We start from the raw sequence: 24994 nt of genomic DNA on the forward strand, positions 1-24994 counted from the left end.
TATGGAAATAGTAATTAAGGTTGAAGTATTAAAGTAGGATGTGTAGGCTCAGAGTCAGGACCTATGGGAAGATAATTTTAAGGCACCCATGTGCCTTAAAAGCACTCTCAAGGGCTTAACTTTCTCTTAGCGTGAGCTATCACCAAGTTCAATTGTTGAGGAGCAGGGAGATAGGGTGAGTTAATCTCTGTCTGGTCCCTGAAGTGGCATGCGAGTGACGTGAATGGGCTATGACCTCCTGGAATAAAGTGCTGACAAATGGGTTTTAAGAATGGATGCCATCAGTTTGTTGCTGGTAGTCCAGAAACGAACTCTTCCACTTACCTTGATGGAAGAATCCCTGTGGACACTTAAGTCAGTGACTTTTGCAGTTGGAAAGATAGGTCCCTGCTGCTTAACATGTCTACCATTCCTGTGCAATTCCCAATATGTTGGTTTTGTTGCATCTAATTTCTGCTAACCAATGCAATTGTTGGATGAATGACATTCTTCATAAGGTTAAGAACTCCCTTTCATTTGTAATGGCAAAACAAATCTCTCTCCCTTACTTACATGAATTGAAATATGTTAGATTTGCACTAGTAGTTCAGAAGCAAGATATTATTCAGAAGTATCATATTATTCTACAAGTTAAATCTCTCTGTGCAAAAATGTTTGGGGTGAAAATGTCTTTTCATGTTTGACCTGGATTTGTTTTAAAGCTATTGAAATATTTTAAGTCTTACATCTGTTCTTTTCTCCTTTCAAATAAGTGTTTCAGAAGAAAACTCTCTCCCTGTTGGACAAGTTCATACAATCTAACAAAAAAAAAGACAAGTTCCTCTCATACATCTTTCTTTATTGACATCTTTCATTTTCCACCAATGTTCAGAGTATTTTGGGGCAAATCTGATATAATCCCTCATTCTGTATTCCTGACCATTATGCTACAAACATAGCAAGTTACAGTAAGAAAAGTGCTCACCTCTAGGAGTTTTTCTCATGGTTTGATCTTGCTAAAGTTCTTAAAGGTATTTATGTGATTTAAAATAATATTGTCAGTAACCTCTTGATTTAGGGAGATTAAAACTAATTTTTTAAGAATCATCATTATTTTGATTTAGGGAGATTAAAACTAATTTTTTAAGAATCATCATTATTTTGTTACTAAAGAATGAGCCAAGAATGATAGCAGATAGTTCTTTCACAAACATAATCCCTTATAGCCTTCCTTCTATCTATTTATGCACAGAGCTGCTGATGACTGAATGGAAATAGGATTTAGTGGGATTTAATAATATACTCGGTAGAAAGGCTTAACTTAATATGCAAGTTCTGGTGGGAGTTTTCTTTCCCAAAGATATTTTTATTAGCATTTAGATACTTTAAAGTGTACAAAATAGAATCCAACTCTCAAGCAGAGAATGCAAGTCCCATCAAAGTATTATTGTATTTAAACTTAGACCTTTATAGAAGCTGCATACTAAACTCATGAAGGTAAAATGTGGGCTTATTTCTTTTAAGGCTTTGAAGTGTTGGTTCTCTCTCTTGTTACTGAATGCATTTAAATACAGTCTTTGAATTTATGCTTGATATAGTCCCAGTAAAATAGAATGAAATTATCCACAAGTGGTCAATGATAAAGAACAATGAAGTAACCATCAGCTACTGGCACTCATCCTCATACAGTGGTTGATGGTTACTTCATCGTTCTTTATCATGGACTAGTTGTGGACCATTGATCTCCTCCATATGATGTGTATTTGTTATCAGCAGTGATCCTGAGAATGTCTTCCACTTTCCATGAGTGACAGATTTGGTACAGCTGCTGCACCTCAGTGCGACAACGCAGATAGACACTTAGCTGTAAAACTGGCTAGTTATATAGGTTTATACTACCACAAGGTAGCTGTGAAGCTGGTGTGCCATCTTTTCCCCCCAAAAAAGCCTCAATGGTTGTGAACAACACAACTGATATGTTCTAGCAACTGCAGCTTCTGTAATGAAGAATTAGCCTGATAAAACCTATTTAGTACCTCTGGAAATTATAGCTGAATGCTAGGATAGTATCTCAGACAGTATTGTTGTAAGTGATACTGATGGATGGGTTCTGTAAAATTGAAAGAATGGAAGAATTTTTAGAATATTAATGCAGTAAAAGCCATGTCTGTCAGCTGAGTCAGTGAAGCAGCAACAATCAGTTACTTAGTATAGGTTTGGAGGTTCTTGAAGATGGTTTACTGAGCCAGAAAATTGTCTAATAAAGTGACTTTTTGTGTAGATGTTTTGTGTAAATTCATGGTTATCTGCTAAATTACAAAATTACATGGAATGTAAAAGAGTTTGAATGGTATTTATTTCAGCCTTTTCTGCTGAAGTTAGATGGATGGGCCTGGATCAATTAATCAAGAAAATACTTCCTGAAGGAATGATAGTTATTTTAGAAAGATAACTCAGGTACCTCAGACTCAGAAAGGTGAGGCTGGTGTCTTTGTGTATTCTCTTAGAAATATTTCTGTCCATGGTGTTTTAACATACTGACTTGGAAGCTGAGTAGACAAAGAAAATATTCTCATAGGACTACTATTGCATCTTCAAGGATGAAAAGCAAAAAAGTACAATGACAATAATTGGCCTTCTCTCTGATAAGAAAATTAAGTGGAAATACGGGAGCCTCATTCACTTTTGTATATTTGTAAAATAAAAGGTGGCGGTTAGGAAAGATGGCTGTTATTTACACGTATCATCTGTACATACACCACAGTATTCTCTGAAGTGAATAAACAGCCAGTTCTTGACTCATAAATATGTAGAAGTAAAGGTCAGGTTATCTGGTGGCTAATATCTGTCAAGATTATCTGGCTTGCATTTTTCCAAACTGTTTGGGTTTCTTTAAGCCACACTGAGACAGGCTGAATCCCCTCAGTATGCCTGAGGTTTGTTTTTCCTGTTGGGTAGGCACCTCGGCAGGGCAGAGCCAGCCGGGAGAGTCACCAGCATGGGGGACTGGTGGAATTCAGACAATCCTTCTAATGCTTCTCTCCTTACCTGGAGAGGTTTACTCAGCCAAATCAGTAGCTCACCATGATCTTCTATGTAGCTATTGTAACATGCTTTTGTTTTAACTGAGGCAATTTTTAAACTTCATCTTAAATTCCTCCAAAAATAGGAAAGTCAGTTTGCTGCATCCTGCTGTTTGTAGTTGCTGCTTTTGTATTTCTTGCTTTCACATTTATATTCCATGTGCAATGTTAACTTTACTATAGTCAAGATGGAGATCTGGAAGGGTCTGTATTTTGTTACAATTCAATATCCAATTTTGTAATCATGTTCCAAAATTATAGTGATACTAAATCTTTCTTTTCTGTTTAACTTGATTTCTAATTCAAATCAATGAGTACTGCATTTTTCTACCTCATGAGACACTTTTGGGTATTTTTCCCAGTTTACGTGGCAGTATCTATGTAGTTGTTTATCGCTTTTTTTTTTGACCTCTTAACCCTATATTATTCCATTTATCGACTTTACAGCATACCCCACAAACAGTTGTATCAGCTCAAACAGGCTGTGAGTTGCAGCAGAGAGGTGAAAACAGAGACAGGGAAAGAAACACGAGAAGCTCTTTAACTGGATTTACTACTATTGAAAATGAAATGTAAAACTAGACTCTTTGTAGAAACTCATGATTGCAGTCTTGATTCATGCCAAGTCTAACAGTCATTGACAAAACAGAAATCACTCTACAATTTTTCCCAGTAAATTACTTATCCAATAAATCCTCAAAGTTAATGATTTTTATGATAAGGACAAATTGTTAAAAATTGATTAAATGGTGGTATCTCATATGTATTACCAAAAGACAGCCCAAAGTAACAATTGTTTAATATTATCTGCTTTTGAAAAGCACAAAGTCACAAAGGGTTATTCATAACAACTTTCATAAATACCCGTGACTTTCTAGATTGGTAATTCAATAAGCCCAGGAAAGTGCAAATCAATGGGACAGTGTTTTAATGTTGACCTTTTTATGTTTCTTGAAGCATTGCTATGTGTATGTTCAGTCTTTATAAATCTGAATGGAAGAATGCACCCAAAAGCACTGATAAATGCTTTAGATCTAAATATGTCAGAGATTCATGCAGTCAGAGTTTAAGGCTACAATGAATAATGCATCACCTAATCTGACCTTTCCTATTTCACAGACCATTACACTTCTCCAAAATTGACTTGAGTATGGGCTCCTTGTTGAGTCCGGTAGCTTGGGATTGACTGAAGCCACACTGAGGTGTAACTTATGACAGTTCACACATAGCCAACATTGCTGGGTACAGAAATCTGCTCAGTCAATTATTTTACAACTCTCTCTGATTTTAAAATGTTTTCTCTTTAGAAGTTGTTCCTTAATGCCCCTTTTAAAATTAACGGACAGTATTGCTTATGTAAGAATGGAAATGGAAAATAGAGCATTTACTAAACTGATATCTAATGATATCTAATTATGTGAGATGCTAAAGCCCCTTCCCTGTAACTTAGCAAAACACCTTGTAAAAGGGCTCAGAAGCTTTACAGGAGTGGGCCCAGTAGTGTCAGTGAATGATAATTCAGCTGATAATATTGATAGGTGGATTCAGACAAGACCATATCCGAACATGACGGTGGGGCCAATTTGTATGTCAATGTCTGTAAATGTATGCTAATTTAAATGTGTTATTTGGCAGGCGAGAGGAATCCCTATTTAGTAGCAGATGAGTAAGGTATCCCAAAAGAATACAAATTAGAAAAAAGTTGTAAAAAAGCCTGATTAGCTTTTCTAGGCCTGCTGTAGCTGTCTGCTCATTTATCAAAATCTCTGGAAAAATGGAAAAAAATGCCCTCTTTGCGAGTCTGTGCCACCAAGTGGACTAGCTAGGCAGTGGCATGAAACTTTGGCAAACAAGGCTTATTCTGCCAGACAGAAGCTGTTTGCAGTAAGATTGTTTTCTTACAAAGCTTGTTACACTGTACCAGTTTGCTTGACTTTATTAAAAGGTTCCTTTGATTATTCAGGTAAGCAAAGGAGGAGCATTATGATTTCTCAGGACCATCTGCTGAGAGCTTTACAGTTCCATAGGAGGAATATATTGCTGTTTGCACTGCACAGTGGTAGCTGCCTGAGCACTGGGGTCCATAGCTGTCCCACTATCCCTGGCAGGTTGCAGCCCCTGCATGGCATGACAAACTTTGTTCTGGGTGGAAGAAATATCTCCATTTCATGGAGTCTGACTGACAAGGGGGTAGTTTTCTTATGTTGCATGTTGGATTTTTTTTTGGATGTTATTGCTTCAGTCAGCGTGTAAGCAACTGCCCAGAGATGCTGTATTCACAGAATCACAGAATCGTGTAGGTTGGAAAAGACCTTTAAGATCATCAAGCCCAATCGTAAACCTAACACTACCAAGTCCACCACTACACCATGTCCCTAAGCACCTCATCCAAACGTCTTTTAAATACCTCCAGGGATGGTGACTCAACCACTTCCCTGGGCAGCCTGTTCCAATGCTTGATAACCCTTTCAGTGAAGTAAAATTTCCTAATATCCAGTCTAAACCTCCCCTGGCCCAACTTGAGGCCATTTCCTCTTGTCCTATGGCTTGTTACCTGGGAGAAGAAGAGACCGACCCCCACCTCTCTACAACCTCCTTTCAGGTAGTTGTAGAGAGCAATAAGGTCTCCCCTCAGCCTCCACTTCTCCAGACTAAACAACCCCAGTTCCCTCAGCCGCTCCCCATCAGCCTTGTGCTCCAGACCCTTCACCAGCTTCGTTGCCCTTCTCTGGACACGCTCCAGCACCTCAATGTCCTTCTTGTAGTGAGGGGCCCAAAACTGAACACAGTATTTGAGGTGCGGCCTCACCAGTGCTGAGTACAGGGGCACGATCACTTCCCTAGTCCTGCTGGCCACACTATTTTTGAGACAAGCCAGGATGCCATTGGCTTTCTTGGCCACCTGGGCACACTGCTGGCTCATATTCAGGCAGCTGTCAACCAACACCCCCAGGTCCTTCTCTGCCAGGCAGCTTTCCAGCCACTCTTCCCCAAGCCTGTAGCGTTGCATGGGGTTGCTGTGGCCCAAGTGCAGGACCCAGCACTTGGCCTTGTTGAACCTCATACAATTGACCTTGGCCCATCGATCCAGCCTGTCCAGGTCCCTCTGCAGAGCCTTCCTACCCTCAAGCAGATCAACACTCCCGCACAACTTGGTGTCATCTGCAAACTTACTGAGGGTGCACTCGATCCCCTCATCCTGATCATTGATAAAGATATTAAACAGAAGTGGCCCCAACACAGAGCCCTGGGGAACACCACTTGTGACCGGCCACCAACTGGAGTAAACTCCATTCACCACCACTCTTTGGGCCCGGCCATCCAGCCAGTTCTTTACCCAGCAAAGAGTACACCCGTCCAAGCCATGAGCAGCCAGTTTCTCCAGGAGAATGCTGTGGGAAACCGTGTCAAAGGCTTTACTGAAGTCTAGGGAGACAACATCCACAGCCTTTCCCTCATCTACTAGGCGGGTCACCTTGTTGTAGAAGTAGATTCTCTCCAGGCATGGTTGTAAATACCATGTAGAATTCAGGTACAGTCATATATCTGTATTTACATCTGCATCTATGTCTATATTATCTGTAAAATCAGTCTGTGCTTTTTCTAAGTGCAGCCTGGAAAGGAGACCATAAAACTGAAATTTATGTAGCTCTTTCATCCAGATGTATTTGATGCACTGTATATACTGATTTCTAATTTATATCTTTAATATAAGTATCATCTTACATTGTAGTGTAAGATATTTCTATTTCCATATGTTTTCTTACTCTGTTTTAATATGGCAAATAAGCAGTGTTCCATGCTTGTAATTACAGGATTTTCTGGATTTTTTGTGAGCCAGCTGAATGACATAAATATCCATTTTCATATGGTACATAAATATCTAATTCCATAATTATCTAGGTATACGTCATGCATATTGACATTCAGTAAATACTAGTGAAATCAACTGAGTTGGTATTTATTTAATATATTCTATTTAATAACTATAACTGAGTGCTATTAAGCTAGAGGATGTACTGTGAAACAGTCCATTGGGATCATTTTATTTACTCTAATATGTTATATTTTACAGTGTTTATTGTCTTTCAGATTAGGGGCTCTGGTGTATACGTTGTCATTTTTCTGTTCTGTATGATATTGCCATACTATTAGAATAACAGCATATTAACATTTGTTGTGAGAGTGCAGTTTAGTCTTTCAGAGTGAAATTCATTCCTGGGCATAGGACCAGGATGAGGCCTGTGAATCTCCCAAGTCCTACTTCAGCTCTCAAATCAGTGTAAAAGCATATAAAAATCTTCTCCCTCATTTGGCCCAGTGAACAGAACTGCTTTTGTATATACTTTGATGAGGTTTGTGCTATGAAGAGAGCTAGTCTAGAGATGTAAGAGCCTCAAATATGTTTAGGTAGGTACCCACTGTTCTTTCTGAATGCATGTGCGCAGCACTGTGGGTCAGTGCAGAGCTCTGCTAAGGGCTGTGCGTGAGGTTATACCCCATCCCTTACACTGCCGTGCTGTGGGAGCATCTTGGGTTGGATAAAATGCTCTGCACTGTGGCTAATCTTCTTCATGACCAAGGGAAGCTAGTAAAGTCTAGCAGTATTCAAGTTACTGTAAGTCAGTCTGTGGGAAAAAGAGACCTTTGCAGGAATGCAAAATATGGGCAGCATAAAAGTAGTCCCATACAGCACCCTTTGGATTCCTTCTGCATGAAGGGAAACAAAGTAACTCCTTATAGAAGTGACATTTTTTCCTCAGAAATCATTGGAGGCAGTTATCCATGAGAGGCATATCATGATTATGAATTAACCAGCCACCTCTGCAATACACGCCACGGAGACCGAAACTCTGGAGTTAAAATTAACACCTTGCCCATGAACAAAGGCCTCCTTACTAGGCTGAATACAAAATAGGAAAAGCCATTAAAAAAAGCAGTGTAAGAGTGTGGGAACTGAACTTTTGAGCACAGGTATTTGCTTCTGCAGGAGAGCTAATGAATGATGCACTGGCTTGAGATATTGGAAATCTAACATCAACTCCTGGTGAGCCAAAGAAACCCTGTTTGGCTTAAGCTGAGCTGTTCTCTGTCCAAACTGCTCAGCCTGAAGAATGAGATTTGTAAAAATTTCCTTTCTTTCCTGATGGAGTGGGGAACTGTGTTAATTAGTGTCTGTAAATTGTTTTGCAGTCCTGAGGAGGTGGCTGCTACAGAAGTGTCAGGTGGTGTGTGCTCTTTCTCCAGGAATGAGCTACTGTTAGAGCTGTAGTAATGAGTTAAAGCAGTTCTCCTGTGTACTTTACTCCAAAAGGCACTTGTCTCTCGAAGTGCTACACTGACAGTGACAGTCCTGAGTAGCCATTAATCTGTAATGTCCTTCAAGGTGACAGTAAGCCCAGTTTACCCAGATGAGGGAAGCCTAAATAAATGGCCTGTCTGCGTGGTGTGACACAGACTTGGAGCTTAACTCAAAAGGCATAAGCACCTTTGACAGGATGCACACTCAATTACTGCAACGCCTGATTTCCTGGAGATGGAAGTGTTGCTGACCACCTTGAGGGTGTGAGCCAGAAGGGAGAAATGGATGTTTAAAGCTGCTCTGGACAGATGATTCTAATTTCATTTCTCCTCTTTGCAGATATGAAACAAAATATTTCCCTAAAAATAAATAAAGGGAAGAAAGTTATCTTGAATCTGTTTTAAATTATTTCTGTAGAGCAATCCATGATATACAATCAGTACTGCTTGTAGGGAGTTTTATGGGCACACTAGAGCTGAATTTTACATAACTGGGAAAATAAATTTAGGCCTTCTCCAGATGAAGCTTGCTGTGCTATAAATCTGTGCAGTTTGAGTTTCTGTCTGAACAGCCCTTCATTAAAATTCACACTGCAAGATGAGAGGGGTTGGGGCGGGTTTAGGTGAAGATCAAGGATTAGAACAAACAAAAGACGAGAAAATGCAAAGAAAAATAATCTGAAGTGGTTTGTACATGGGGCTGATACTGTGTGAGGGAAACTAAGGGAATGACTTCAGGAAGCTTAAGAAAATCAAAGGAGTAACACAATTCAGTAATACAATATGGTACATGTCTTGCAGATTACTTTAAAACAACAACTTTGCTGTATAGGTATTTTCTTCTCCAAATGTTTTTCATGCGGTCACCTTTCAAACTAACTTAATATATAATTTTACGTAAGGCATGTGTAGCAGTTAACACCTATTTGCACAAAAATCCATTTTCCTTATTCTCACAGGAACTCAAAGCAGTGAGACTCAAAGCAACAGGTCTTTGGAGTAGAAGAGTTCTCGTCTCTGTACACCAGATCACATTGCCTTAGATTGGGAATGAATGGCTGCGGATTGACTGCACCTGCTTAAGCAGCCCAGTGTGGACTCAGGTCTATGCATCTGCAGAAGGGACCAGCACCCATAGGTTGCCAGCATGCAAGTACTCCATTCCTTCTGGCTGCAGGTAGTTGCCCCAGTACCCTGTCCTGGATCCTTGTCTCTCTCTCCTCCACCTCCTGATGCACTGGCTGGCATAGTAGCACTCACTAGAAACCTAAAATGAGATATTTTCTCCACAGGGACCAGACAGGAGTAGAGAATACTGGGAAAGTACTCTTTACAGAAGTCTGAAATTAGTGGCTGCTTTGATGCTTCAGTGTCTCGTATTAACAGTAAATGTTTTCACCTTAAAGGGCTCCAAACCATTTATGCTTTAAAAAAAAAAAAGACATGAAATCAAACGTAGTGTGGATTAAAACGTACAGCAATCACTTTAATAAATTTATAAATGCCACTGTAAGTGCAGTTTTAGTATTGTGAGTTCTTTTGAACAAAGAACAAAAATAATCCTAAATGATATAAAGTATATAAAGCTACAGATAACTGTACCTGTCAGTAGGACCTTTGAGTGTAACAATGCTTGAAGATACTTGACCCATCTATAAATAAGCAGTTGCAGCAGTGCGGAGGCCCTCGTGAGCTCATTTGGACTCTTTTGATGGAGAGCTGTAAGTGTGTGTACCCCAGCATGTTCTGATTACGAGAGCCAGAAGAGTTTTTGGCTTATCTATAGGGGCACTGTGTTAGGAACATAATTTCTGCTGCGAGATGGATAGGGCTTAAAATACTGAGCTGGTGTAAAGCTCAGAAAAACTTGGTGAGAAAGATTTTGTTAGCTTCCGAAAGATGCAACTGGCTGTGGAGAGTTGCTGCTGGCTTCGATGTAGGTTGTGTGAGGAGGTATCAGCTGCGTTTTCTGCCAGGAGCAAACATTGGGAATATCTGCTCAGGGTGCGGAGCCCACAGCATGAAGCAATATGAGCACTGCACTGTGTCACTGCAGGCTGAAGTAATAAAATGAGTATTTCTGACCCAGTGGATTTTTACTCTTCATATTCACCATAAGGACTATGTAAATATGAATTCAAGCTTGTGTATAAAAAGCACAGTAAAATGGATTGTGTTTGGAGATACTAAATCAGACCTGTTAGCTGTCATTTTCATCTGTCTTCATATACTTTTCTGTGCTGCCATGGTATATCAGTTGCACAGTTTTCAGGGAAAATGGGACTTCTGTACATTTGAGTCAAAGCTGGGGGCAAAATGCGGCTGATCTAAGTATTATCTGCATTTATAGTGGGCTGTGTTTAAAACTGCCATTTTTGAAACAAAATCCTGAAGAAGCTTTGTTTCACTTGGACTGCTGAAATATGTCTGCAATGTAATTATTTTAATTGAGTGTTCTGAAGCAGTAGATACAGGCAAACTCCACAGGCTCTGCTGCTGATGCTCAGCTGGCAAGCTGTGTATAAGTCTAGCAGAAGTTTCTGATTCTAAAGAAAATGTGAATCTTCTTCCCTCCCTCCATTTCAGAAATAGACACAGATATTCTTAGTCTTTAAGAGGCTGAACGCCTTTGGGAAGCTTGTGCAACTCCTGTTGATATAAAAGCAATAAACATGATTTGTGTTTTAAGGGTGAGGATTTCCTCCATGTGGTGGTTTCAGAGGAAATACAGAATTTTGATATCTGGGGCCAATCTCTACATTTATGAATAATCCCTGCTGACTTGAATGAGAGCTGCAGAAAGTATGTGTCCCTTGGGTTCATCACCCTTGCAGCTTGTCTGACACAATGTGTGCTACTTATGTGAGAGGCCTCTGAGGAAAAAGAGAGAGATGTGGAAGGCTAGTTTTCTTGAAATCCTTACTAAACACACTGATTGACAGCAACTGAAAGTCTACAGGAGTTCACAGATTATAAGTGCGCTAATTAATCATAATACCAGCATAATCAGGTGGATGAGCTGTTTGCAGTTTGGAAAAAACCCCTGCAAATCTCAGTTTTGTGAATCTGTGGTCGTAGCTATTGCATCAATGTAGTACGTCTGTTTTCTAGAGTCCAGCAAAAGCCATACTGCACAAAACATTCATTTTTGTATAGTCTCCACAACTGGGTGCTGGGTAACTCTGTGTCTACTCAGTTTCCCAGTAACTGTATGTAGAAACCCCGGTAATAATGATCTTTGCAAAACCTAAATGGTCTGTTTTCTGTGGGAGAAATAACCTTATTATTCTATAATTCTAGGATTAGTTTATAGTTAATTTATTTGCTTGTATATTGATGTGCACATATATGGTCGTGTGGGAGAATTACTGAGGAAAGCTCAGCTTAGAAAATGGGCTTTGCTTTTTGTTTTGGCAATAAGACAGTCTCTATTCTTGGTGGAGAAGTGAGTTTCAGGACTTGGCTCTATGGTCTGTCAAGTTAGTCTGCATGCTTGAGTCCTTTTGAGTGTGAAGTTCTGGTGGGGTGCAGTTGTTATAGGATGTCATGGAGCAGGAGTCAGTCTCCTCAGAATTAGTGCGGTGGGGAGCTTGTCAGCGCAACGGGCTGAGATGTAGCTCTGTCCCAAAGCTCTGCAGCTGCAGCCCTCATAGGCCTCTTGTGGAAAAAATGCCCAAATACTCAGCATTTCTTCCCGAATGCCAGGGATGTAGAGTAAGATTCACAGCAGGGAATGCTTGGATGATTTATAGGAAGATACATGCCCACCCAAATGATTTCCAAAGACATTTTGACTAGCATAAAAGTCAGTATGAATCAAGACTTTTCCCTAGCAATTCTTGAACCGGAAAAGGATAATATTTACCAGATGAATAATTTGCCGTGAATGGTTTGTTCATCTCTACTCTAATGTTTTCTAAGCAATTGTTTATTAATGCAAATTACCAGGTAACAGATTTATTCAGGCTGTGGTTTGGAAAAAAGATCCTGTCTTCCTTTGCTGTGGATCCAGCCTGCTGAGCCGAGTGACAGCTAGTGCCCCTGAGCTTGTCTGGAAATGAATATTCTTAGATATAAGTAATCTGTGATTAAAACATTGTATCGCTCTGTCTCATTCAACTATTTGCTTTTGATTTTTTCAAATTGAATACCATCTTTTGCTAGCAGTGACTACAGTGCCGAGTAGGCTCCACAGAGTCACTCTGCCAGTGGTCTGCTTAGCACGCTGTGACAGATCGGGCAGGCTGAAGAGCCTATGTGCATAACAACAGATTTGGTAGTTACTGGAAAAAGTTGCCAGAAGGGACTTTAAAAGATTATTACTGTTCAGGAAGCTTTCTCTGGGGAGGTTTGTTCTACCCGATTGGTTGTGGGGAATAGTTAGCCCATTCCAGGGAGAAAGCTGTGGGCTTTGTGGTGTGCACTGTTCACGTTCCTTAGGCTCCCTCAGGAGAGGCATGCCTGGTGGATTAGCGAGTTTGTGTCCCTGTGCTAGATTTGTGGTTGTGTGCATCCCTCTCTGCTGGCAGCACAGCTTTGCAAAATTTAAGAATTCTCTCTTGGGTGCAGGAATGATGTGGTCCTTTTACACGTTTATCCCTTGAAGGAGGAGATCACTAAGATATTAAAATAGGCTCTACAATTAATTTTCTCATGTTTAAGGAGAGATTCCCCCACCCCACCCCCCCAGTATCAGCACCTCCTCATAACAAACAGCCTATGATTCAACTATAAGAATAAAACTTTAGTTGCTAATGTGTAGGTTGCTGCTATATTATGAAGATTTTCTTCTTGTGCTGCTCAATTATGAAGGCAAAGCTTGTAACACAAATTTGCTTATATCGAGGCATGGTGTTTTCAGCCTTTTGGGAGTATGACTTTGGAATTTCCAATTTGGAAAAGACAGGTGATCAACACTGATTCACAGAAAAATGAATGCTCCTTAGCAGGAAGCAGTGCTACTTACTTGATAATGTCGCACCAGGTTTTGTTGTATTGATGCTGTGCAAGCTGTTATTTCATGTTTAAAGGTATTGGAATCAAACCCATTGTTACTAATTTAGAAGGGCAGGATTTATCTAGGTATGACTTCTATGCTCTAGCACGGTAGCTTCATCAGTAAGACAAATCACCCTTCAAAGGTGCCTTTCCTACTCATCTCTAGTGCCCTGTAGTAGTGTGTCTCTCTTTCTTTCCTTTGACTAATAGGAGTCTGTTACCCTCTAAATGGCATTGAAATCAGGTGAGATTAATCTTACTGTAAGAACTGTTATCAACTTGTACTAATGTATGCATGCTAATTACACAGTATGAAATTCTTATAAAGAAATATGGTAGTAACCATTTTTTCAGACAAAGTGATCCTCATGTCATGACTATTATTCTAGTTTGATAGAAGATAGATGATACAGTAGAAAGAAGTTTAATTTCTCAATCTAATGACTAATATTTTTAAGAATGCTGTATTTGTGAAAAAGTTCTATTTTGTTGAAGTTATTCTGTGTGTGGCGAAAGGTTAGGGTTTGTTTTAGGGCTTTTGATAAAAATCTGAACATACTTCATTTTCATGAAATATTCCTATATGACATAAAATACCTTTTTAATGAGTTGTCGTATACACTTTCATGTGTCACAGAGGAGGTTTCATTGTCAATACAGGAAAGCTGGTTACAGGAATGAAGTAGTTTAATTTGTCTGTTTAGCTGAACTTGGTGTCTCCAAATCCTGTGTAACTGACTGTAAGGGACAACAGCTATCCTTTCAGCTAGGCAGGAGGGGGGAAATGGAGGCAGGAGAGTAACTTTTCTCTGGTCATGTTGTAATGTAATTTGGTTTTTTTTCCCCCTTTATCAGTTCTTGAAACCTAATTAGAAGTTTTCTGTTTTGCAAACAGTATGAAAAATAAGGCAATTTGTTGTTCAGCTTCACATGGGCTTATATTGTAAAGCAGACTTGTAAATGTATATAGACATATATATTTATAATAATGAAAACATTCATGAGACTTAAGGTGGTCTCAGCTGGTATGTTGGAAGAATCAACAAATCAAATGTCTTCAAAATAGATTTGGCAAAATGTGAGTACATTTACATGTTTTTCTTGTTCTTAAACAGGAATATTTTTGTAAATGTTCTTGCTTTTCTATGAGCCCAATTTCAAAGGGTTTAAAGAGGAGAATCTCAGATTTTTGCGAGGAACACAGCTTTCACACAATTTTTCAGATATCTGTCTTTTTGCATTATGTGATAGCCCAGCTTAATAAAAAGTCTTATACTAGCTCTTAATGTTACTTTCTTTCCATTTATGCCAAAATAGATAAATACCACCTCATTCCTTTTTCTCAATAAAATACACCCCCCTCCCCCAAATTTCTAATGAGAGAGTGTAGCAAGCCACATAGCTTTCAGAAATATTTGTTTCCTAAAGGCATTGGTTTTGACCATAAATAACAATGCTACTGCTAGCAAAACCCAAACCTCTTTGCAAGAGGTTGGCCTCAGTGTTGTGGCTGTTTTCTAGCAAGGGCAAGCAATATGGTGGCTACCAGGTGCCACACTGATCACTTAGGCTTTGAACCTTTTCCTTTGTATTTTCTCTCTGATTACTGTCATCCCAGAGAAGAGCTTTGTCAACGGATAAATGTTCTTCTATTATGAGTAAGAAGACAAGCAGGTTAAGGAGAGCAACTTGACTTCTAACATTGCTCCTCAATGCCCCAGAAGAGTGCAAATACGGGATGCACTCACACACTCGAGCTGGAGGCGTAAGCAGCAGCCCGCTTTCAGATTCTCTCTTGTAAAGCCCAGATCAGGGAGTGAGCATAAACAAGGGAAATAAAGTGGTAGAAGGAAAGAGAGTATGAGAGAAAGATATTGAGAGAGAGAGAAGCCAGCAGCATGAGATAAAAATTGGGCAGGGCAAACAATTGTAAAGCTGGGCCTGGTATGAGGCTTCAAAGTTGCAAATTTGCCAGTAAGCACCAATGGTGAAGAAGAAGGAGTCTACCAAGCAAAGCTGAGAATAGCAATCATGCACCTGAGAAACTATTGGTCTTTCTCAGAAATATCAACCTTTTCTCGATTTTTTTTTTTTACCACTTTCAGTTGACCCATAGCCAGAACTGCAATTAAGCTTCAATATATTTTATAAAAAATAGTACTTAGTTTACTTTCACTTAAGTGAAGAGATACAATTGCACAATGGTGGTTACAATGGTAGAAATACATACTGTTGATAAAATGTTTGCAAGAGATTTAAAAACATACTGTACAGCACCACATCTGAAATTGGGTGATAGCAAAATGAATCATACTCCATGTCAAAGTAAATTAAATTCCTAAATCTTTCTTTTGGAATAAATAAAAAAATACAATGTGCAATATGTGTCTGACACTACCAAAATATTTCCTGAAGTTAAGCAATAGATTAAAAACAAAAATGGGGTAAAAAAAGACATTCATGCATTTAAGCCACCATTAGTCTCTGACTCTAAAATAAGGCAGATCATAATCTTTTTTAAAACTGTCTTTAGCCACTTAAATCCTCTTTAGTGCTTTTCAAGACAAGGTCTTGACAGACCTTGTAGAATCATGAGTTAAGATGCTTTTATTTCCAAGAGGTCATTTTTGACAGGCTCAGCCATATTTGAAATGCATTACATGGTAGAAAATGTTGCTTTTCCTTAATGAAAAAAGAAATGTAAATTAAAAGGAACTGAGGGAGGTGGATTCTTTAGAGTTTATCACAAATGACACTGGTTTGAGGGAGGGAGGTGATGGAAAGGGAAGGGAAAGAAAATTATGTGTCATCTTCAGTTTTAATGACGTGGAAAAGGGTGACATTAAACAGGACTTGATGTCCATTATTCCAGGCATAGAGAGCTCTATCTCTTGCATTGTAGTCAAGCATGGATATATGAAAATACTGATTATGGAAAGGAATGTCTGTATACTCATAAGTGGAGGTTTTTGTGGAATAAGAATAGTAGACCTTGGCTCCTGTTAAGTGAGAGTTAGTAACATACAAGGTGCCACAGATCATGAAGGATTCTCCAGCACTTCTCTTTGGGTAGCCTGTGCTCCAGCTCTTCAGCACCTCCAGTGTATCCTGGTTTAGCTGGCTGATGACAATGTTGCCTGCATTCTGGTTGGTGGCATACACAGCCCATAGCCCAATTTCATCTGCCATCAGGTCAATATCAGAAAAGCCACCCCAGGTGTAAGGGTAGACATTGTGAAAGCCAGCATACTCAAGGCTACGCTGTGCAAGCACCCGCCCAGTGTCAAAGCTGTATTTGATGATGATGTTGCTCTGATACTTGTTGAAATAGAGGGAGCCATTGTAGACAACATGGTTGGTTCCTGCCCATTTGAATGGAAGGTTGTATGTCCTTGATTCAGCCCCACTGACAAAGTCTGCAATTGATTTATATTCACGGACAATTTTATTGTTAGTGTAACTATCCATGTACCAGACCTGGAAAGAAAACAAAGATTGGGAGTAAACACCTGGAACACAATCTGTGGTACATGATCATGATATGGCATGCTGGATACATTGCAGAAAAAGAAGGAAAAAATGTTTTAGGCATGCAGCAAGCTATCAAAGTACAATATTGTCCACATTTCTGTTACAAAAGCATGAGGAACTCTTGAATTTCTGAATCAAAACTTACCTATACAGGTGAACTCCCAAGTAGACTGTTACTAACTACAGTGTCTACATTTTCAGAGAAATTTAATTTTGGATTATTCGGTGTTCGGGTCTCTGCTATATGGGCTTGCTTAAAGATATTTCCAGAGACTAATAATCGAAGAGAGAGATGGGAAATGGCATGTGAGCTAAGCTTGGATTTATGCTTAGAAATAGATTTGGTTGAATTTTCTTCAGCTGACATCTAATTGTAAATTGAAAATAGTGTATTCTTAGTAAAGAAACCAAATATAATAGCAATGAAACCAGTAAAGTTTAGACACCATTTTTTCCCTTAAAACAAAAGAAAACAAAATCGATACTTTTTAAAATGTTCTGTATGCCAACTTCCATCCCCTCATTTTTTCCTTCATGCATTTTGCCTTTTCTCCTTTTAGTTTGTCAGAGGACAAATCACATCCTGACTAACAAAAGAACAGAATAATTTCTGGAGATATTTTTTGTGCTGATTTCAAAACTGGCATTAACAAAATATCTGTATAAATGCCAGTTCAGGTCCCCATCTTCCTGTTAGCTGAGATGCTGTGAGGGATATGGTTTGTTCTAATTTGCATGCACACGGGTAGTCTTTGTGTTGCTTTAAGAGGGTGGCAGTGGGGGGAACGTGGAGGCTGTCTGGGGAGGGGGCTGCAGGGTGTGCAGGGAGGGGACCACAGCTGGGAGCAGGTGCTGGCGGAGCCGAGGGCCCGTGGGAATGGTTCTGGAACAGCCACTGGCACCCTGAGGTGGCAGAAGAAACTTCCTCAGGACAAGATGGGGCTGAGCAGAGTTTGCTGCTCTCCTAAAGGTAATTCAGATTCTTGGGGTCAGTAGTAAACCTGCGTGGACATGACCGTCAGGGGAGAGCTGCACACAAGTCTTTAGTTATTACCATTTGTATGTTGCCTTTTGTATTGCCTTTGTTTTTTTCTGTATTCAAAAAAGAACCTTCTGGGTCTCATACAAATGAAACCTGGTGTTTTGACTTCAAAAGCCCTTTGCTGGAGGGAGCACCTCCTCAAAGCTGTGGCCAATTTGAGATCCTGTTGCAGATCCAAACAATAACATAACTGGGATCTGAGGCAGCAAATGATCTGAATACAGCTTATATGGGGCCGAATCCTGCAAGTTTTGACTGTGCTGCATTATGGGTTATGCTCTTGGGTAAAAGTATTGATTTTTGTGTTATATTACTGGGGTTCTTAAAGAACCCAAGCTCAATTAAATATGGTAGGAAGAAAAAAAATTGTGTAGTTGGTTCAGATAGGCATATGTCATCCCTGAAACAGTTGAAGGAAATGGCACAGAAGTGCTTGGCTAACTTTTGTCTTTGCATAGTTTTGCACAAACACTCTTGCTTTTTCTCTGAAGATGTTTAACAGTGAAAATGATGGAAGTAGAAGAAACATGCTTGTGAGCGTAACCTCCTAGGGGGAAATTTAAAGATTAAAATAAAGCAAGTAATACTCCAGAAGGACACAAAGATGTTCAGTGCCTTAACATACTCGGTTATTTTTCTCCGATGCTAATGGATCTGTCATCCAGGCTCCAAATCGGGTTCCGGATATCTTGACTGTAATGGGGCCTGTAATTTTCATCAATTTGCCACATGCTGAAATTAGAAAAACAAATGCATTAATGCAAATAATTACACGACTCTCCTTGACATCAGTCAGAGCACAAGACCAATTGCTCTAAACTAAATAGTGGCTCCAGGGGATTCAGGCTTATGTTGAAGATGGATTGTCATCTTCACTGTATGAACTTTTCCGTATCGAGCGGTAATATAAATATGTAAAAATATACAAATAAAAATTTATTTGTGTATATTTTTGTTTTTATATATATTAAAGCACAGTTACATTTGCTGGGCACAAAGAAAAATACAACCTAGTAAAATATATTCTGAGCTGAAGTGAATAACATTTAATAATAAATTAAAAGAAGACATAAACGCCCCACACTTTTGCCTTCAGAAAGTTCAGTGCAAGGCTAGGATTGATGCATGTTTCAGTTTTCCATTGACCAGGGTAACAAGGAGGTTAAGGGCAGACAGGAAAAAATGAGCTTGTTCACAAAGCATATAACTGTACACAAATGCCTGCGTCTGTCTGCCCTGCGGTTACACAGACGTAGCTGTTCCAGTATTAGGGGCCTATCTGAAGTTAAGAAAGCGAATATGAGAATTATTCAGCAACCTTGGCTGTATCAGTTGGTTTCTAATCCATTAGGCTGTCTCATATTAGACAGTCTGGGAGGAAATAATGAGAGTTGATATGATCTTGGATGCTGACCTTCCTAACAATCCAAAAATCTATATTTTAGGGGACATTAATAACATACCTATTAGCACCAAGCCCCTGGTGGAATTCGTAAGTTTACCAAGAGGCTTAATATCATACAGTGGTATGTAGATGATTAGATGAAATAGGATGTTTTTGAAGAAAAAATGTTCCATAAGAATGTAAAAAGAAGTGACATATTTCATTTATTTCTTTAATTTAAAAATAAGTGGTTCTCCATGATACATGGTTGGGCTATATTGTATAACCCTATCTATCTAGAAAATGTAGAAAACACACTGTATCTGGTGTTGAGAGTGAATTTATTCAGTTCAAAAGAGAAGGTCACATCAAGCCTGGATTTGCTACTTTATGTAACTGGCAAGGAATGTATTGTGCAAGCCTGTTTCAGTCAATTAGAAGGGGGTTAATGCTGTGGTGACAACTCAGGGACTGCTCGCGGGGATTTCGTTCACGGCCAGGGAAGTGGAGTGTAATGGAAATGAAGATAACTGAGTATGTGCTGACACCTCAATGAGCAGGGTGGGCTGTGTCTATTTTCTGGGTCAATTCAAAGGCATTATTGTTTACACATCTCAATCTATGTATCTTACAATCTTTTGAAGATATTTTGGAATTTCCCATTTTAAAGAATCCTACAGGTTTTCTACAGTTGGTTAGCATGGTACATAATTTTTTATTCTGGATTTTTTTTGTAGATAGGCTTCTAGTATTGTGTGCTGAGTGCTGTTTTTCTACAGCAATGAACTGCTATTAGCTTGGAAAGTAGAGGACTATATCCTATCAAGGTGAAGGCTTTTATTTTTAGGTGGTATGTTATTAAATAGTATCAGAGATGGGCTTGAGGTAAACTCAAACCTTCAGAGGGGTTTAATTTGGAATTTGGAATATTTAATTTGGAATAAAATTATTAGAAAACTAATAAAGACTAGAAAGAAATCAGGAAAAAAATAATTACTCCTGAATTTGTAGTTTTTAAGATAATTAAAATACAGTGAATGTATGAGTTAGAGTATACTAATTGGTGCTTTTAAAACACAGTATTGAAATTAGTAGGAAAACATAAGCAAATAATTTGGAATTCTGAACACTGTTTCTTCTATTTAAAAAAATATCCAGGAAGCTAAATGTGGAGTCAAAAATGAGCTGTGAACCTTCGCTTCTGAACAGACAAAACTTAAAGAAGAGCCCATGGCGGAGATGTGGGGGTGCTCACCGAGCCCAGCTTTGGCACACAGCCTGGGTAACGCCATGTGTTGGGGTAGGATGGGAGCATGCACAGTGTGAGTTGAATTTGCAAAACTGCCTGCTGGCACGATGACTTTTGCCGAGGCCAGGCAGGGCAGCCACCCCACCGGGTACCCTGAGCAGCCAGCGCTCAGCGAGTGGCGTCAGAGTATGGGGGCAGTGAGCTGAGTCCCATGGCCAGGGCAGGTGCATGTGAACTCACAGGCTCTCTCACCAGCGTGTGCGTTAGCAGATTGTGGGGAGCAGCACAGGCACACATCAAGCTCGAGGCCCCGCATCCCCAGCAGGAGAGGTGTAAAAGTAGGGAGTGTGCTTGTAGCCCGTGCCGGCTGTCAGGGGGGGTGTGCGCACATAACTCCATGGGCGTTTGTGTACGTGGTGCGCCATGTGTGACTGGAACTTTCTGATACTAGCTAGAGAAGAGTGTTCAGAAATTTGTAGGTTTTATTAATGTTTCTGAAGTGTCTAGTACTGTGGTTTGTCTGTTGTATTACTTGTATTGATCTGGAATGTATAGTTCACTGATTGCCAGTTAATTACATGTCATTAATAATTAATAAACCTCTTCAGTCTCGATTTGGTTTAAACTATATGAACTAAGCAGCTTTCCCTTGTGACAGGAGTCAGATGGTTTTAGAGAATGAGCTTTCAAAATATATTGAGATACTGTTCAATGAGAAAAAAGAGATGGCATTGTACTTCAGCCACTATATGATCGGCAGTTTGAGTCAGGGTATATTTACACGATTAAATTTTTATTCCCAGATAGCATGTAGTGGTCAAGAAAGGAAGACTGTTAGAAGAGTTGCTATATAGCTGAGGGGCAGCTGATTGAAAAAGTGGCAAAGCTTTTCTTTTCAGCATAACAAAACAGAACATCTTGTAAGAGGCACAAGATTTTTTTTTCTCCTGCCCTATAGTATGTCCCATCTTTTCTTTTCCTTGTTCATTAAACAGAAACCCATATATCTGCCTATTTCTCATATAACTTGATAGAACTGGTATTTAAAACTAAGGAGTAATAAAAGTATTTTTTCCACATATGGTAAGCCATTCCCATTGTAGTGATAATTCATATCCCATCAGCAGGTTTCTGCTGTAAAGCTCAGCAGTACCTGAGGTCTGTTGGCCTACTTGCTGACAGCGTGGGCAGCAAGAAGCAAGCAGCAGAGCTGTCGGTGCCCACCTCTGTCTTGTCATCACAGCATCCTTATAGCTGGGAGATCCTTAGGCACAGAAGCTTAACGTATGAAGTCTCCGCCAAAATTCTAGTCATAGAAGTCTAGTACCCTGCTATTGCAGGCAGCCTTTTAATAAAATTATTAACATGATTTTTAAAATGGGGAAATATTGTTTGCACTTGCCTACCCTCTGAAGATTGTTTCAGAATCTCACTTTTCTGTTAATTTGAAAAATGTTCAGGGCCAAGTTCAGGGCCATCTCTCTTTTCTTTTGAGTAGTCAGAACTCAAACCATTGCTTCCAGACACATGCGGACTGGAACCCCTTATCAGTCAGTCCTCTAAATTGAGAAAGAAATGCTTGAAAGAACAGCACAGGGCCCCAAAGCAAGTCTTGGCTGAATGGTCAATTTGATAAATCAGCTCATGCTGTTTTGAACTGTTTAGGGCTGCGCAAGGAACTTGTAGGAGCAAATTGTCCCAAGTATTCCACAAGTCAGCTGGCTTGCTAAATACTGGTCTTGTGAATACAGTGAACCTATTGCTGACTGATGGTGCAGGGAAATGTGAGACTAGGAAAAAGTAATTGAGGCCAAATTGTCCTCCCCTTCTCACTGAAATCCCTCTGAAATTCAGTTCATGCTTTATTCTGTCAAACCTTCAGACGGTCCTCTAATGTAGTATTGCTTCCAATATTCGATCAGAAGTTAAGAGAATCAAGTGAATGCAATTAAGAAAACTGTAAAACTAATTCTGTCTTTTGGAGCCCTACCTTCAAATGTGTTTACCCATTCATTACAGCAGACCTATAAAAATTGGCCGAATTGGCATCATTTACGTTTTGTTCATTATGAAGTAGCAAGTGTGCTGTCTGTGCTGAGTATTATTGACTTACTAATACAATTAAATAATTTATTCCAGATGAATATCACAGCATTTTGAATGACATGTTACTACAATATGCAGTTTATCAATCTGTTGGTAACAACACTGAAATAATTCGCGATACTGACTTTATAAAGATAATTCCCCTATAGCTTGCCCAAGCCTGATCTTGTATTTGATACAGAAGTTAAACGAATGACAACTCTTTCAAGAGTAAAGTTCAATATAATGTTTAACAGTTCACTGGCAAAGCACTATATATACCGAGTTTTCTGTGTGGTTCTTGTCTGTAGCTTCTTCTTGTCTACTTAAGTGTAAAATGTGTTGATCTAATCCCAGCCTATATTCTTAGCTGCAGAATGAACCTTATAATTGTTCGTGTGGCTATATTGAAATTGATCTTGTATGCTGAGGTTTCTTGCTAGGGAATGGTGATACTAATACACTGAAAAGCAGGATCATTTACTTAACACTTTTGTGGCATGGCAAGTCTGGGAGTCTGAAATTAAAAAAATTCCAATTATTTTCCAGTTGAGACTTTTCTTTAGCTCATTTTGTATGTAGGGAAATAGAACATAGACAAATGTCATGTGAAATGGGAAACACTTCTGGGCTATAAAATTTCCATAGCAGTGAGGTGGCTAAGAATTAAAACTGGCCTATGCATTTTTTTTTTTTTAACATGACCAAAAACTCCCTTTTTTTTTTTTCTCTCTTTTTTTTTTTCTTCTTCTTCTGGCAGAAGGGAACATATGAGGATGTGGAAATAACTCTTGTGATGGCAGGAAAGATTTTTTTTTTTTTTTATACTGGTCAAAAAGTTTTGGTTTATAGCAAACCTCTGCTCTTTAATTCCCTGACACGAGAAGAAGCAGATGCTAGTGAGAAGGTAGCTCAAATACATATACATACTAGGAAATGTCAGGAAGTTCAGGAACACTAAGAAAAAAGAAAAAATATGATATTTCTAGGCATTTTTTCCACCACTAAGAGGTTCAGATGGAGTTACACAGAAAGAGAGTGGGATTTTTTAGAAGCACTCAGTATTAGTCTCTTTCCCTTGACTTTGAAAGAAGCAGCTGCCTACATTAGAAAATCCCAACCATAACTGATTGTAGTAATTGGAATATCAAACCTCTGAGTATTTATCCATCCTAAATTGAACTGTAAAAGGAACATCATATGCACAATCTGGGTGTTTATGGCTTGATTCATCTCTTATAACAGTTTTGTACTGTGGACTCCAGTAAGTCTGTGATTTCTTGTATGTATATATATTAAGGAAGAAGCTGAGCACGAAGTGACCATTAAAAAGGAAAGTAGAGGTACTACCCCTGTAGGCTGGGAAAGTCTATGGGGCAGCATGCACCTGAAAAGCTGCTCCAAAGTGAGCAAATACCAGGAGAAGGTTGTGATAGACCCATTGGACAGGAGCTGTTTTGAAGATAGCTAGGAATAGGTAGTTGATAGTCCCAGTCTCTGTGATGCAAATGAATATTGGTAGCTGCTAATATATACCAAATGAATGTATGATTTATAGAAGGACTTGCAAGGGAAATAAAATCAAAACATTCTCTTGAATTGTTCATAAGCTTCATTATTCTATTTATTGTAGGTAATAAATAGGGGAAAATGAAGTGAGTATTTTTTTCAATGGTTGCATAAATGACTTCCAAGCGTTTTAATACTTGCATTTCCCTGCTATGACCAAATTTGTCATAACACTACTTTGTAATATGAGAGAATAAAGAATTAGTTCTTACTTAATTGGTGTATGTCTGTTGTCCTACATAATACAAATCCAAAATGCACAATAGTCTAGTTATTAGAGCTTGCTGAGAGGAAGCCTCTGGATTCTTCTGCATGTGTGCAGCAACGTGCCGTGTAATATTTGGGAAAGTCATTTATCCTCCTGGGCTGCTTGTTCCTTCATATACAGTATGGGGATAATAATATATATCTCTATTGCACAGTTTTGTACTAAATGATATTTGTAAAGTTCTTCAAATCCCAAAGGGAAGGATGCTTTGGAAGTACAAGTACCACTGTAATCAATAAAGTAATTTCATGCCTGCCCTGATATCTCTTCTGCCACTGATGTAACAGCATTTCTTTGGATACATAGAATATTCTACTTTTGAATTTCTAACCAAATATGCTACTGTAAAATATTTATCTACATTATAATCAGATGTAGCTACAAATGAATCCAATGTGTATCTACTCTAATTATTTCTTCATATTTCATAAGCAACATTTGGCAGAGAATTGGCTTCTACGAATGGTACCCATATAATTTTTTTCCAATTTCATAAACACATTAT

The 24994-nt window shown here is 39.0% G+C and overlaps 1 protein-coding gene across 5 annotated transcripts in view; it reads right to left on the reverse strand.

Annotated features, from left to right (window-relative positions):
- Window positions 1–15500: 15500 nt before the first annotated feature.
- Window positions 15501–24994, reverse strand: part of OLFM3 (olfactomedin 3) — a 70057-nt gene continuing 60563 nt past the window's right edge. For 3 of the 5 annotated variants that reach the window (XM_072868466.1, XM_072868468.1, XM_072868469.1), the window contains 2 exons: window positions 18560–18666; window positions 15502–16838 (listed from right to left, as the gene is read on the reverse strand). In XM_072868466.1, coding sequence (XP_072724567.1) covers window positions 16161–16838; window positions 18560–18666 — 785 coding nt within the window. In that variant the 3' untranslated portion in view covers window positions 15502–16160. Of the gene's footprint in view, window positions 16839–18559; window positions 18667–24994 lie in introns of all 5 variants that reach the window. The other 2 variants (XM_072868467.1, XM_072868470.1) reach the window with 1 other exon arrangement.

This window comes from Ciconia boyciana, chromosome 7 (assembly GCF_034638445.1).
Source record: "Ciconia boyciana chromosome 7, ASM3463844v1, whole genome shotgun sequence".
NCBI classification, from domain to species: domain Eukaryota; kingdom Metazoa; phylum Chordata; class Aves; order Ciconiiformes; family Ciconiidae; genus Ciconia; species Ciconia boyciana.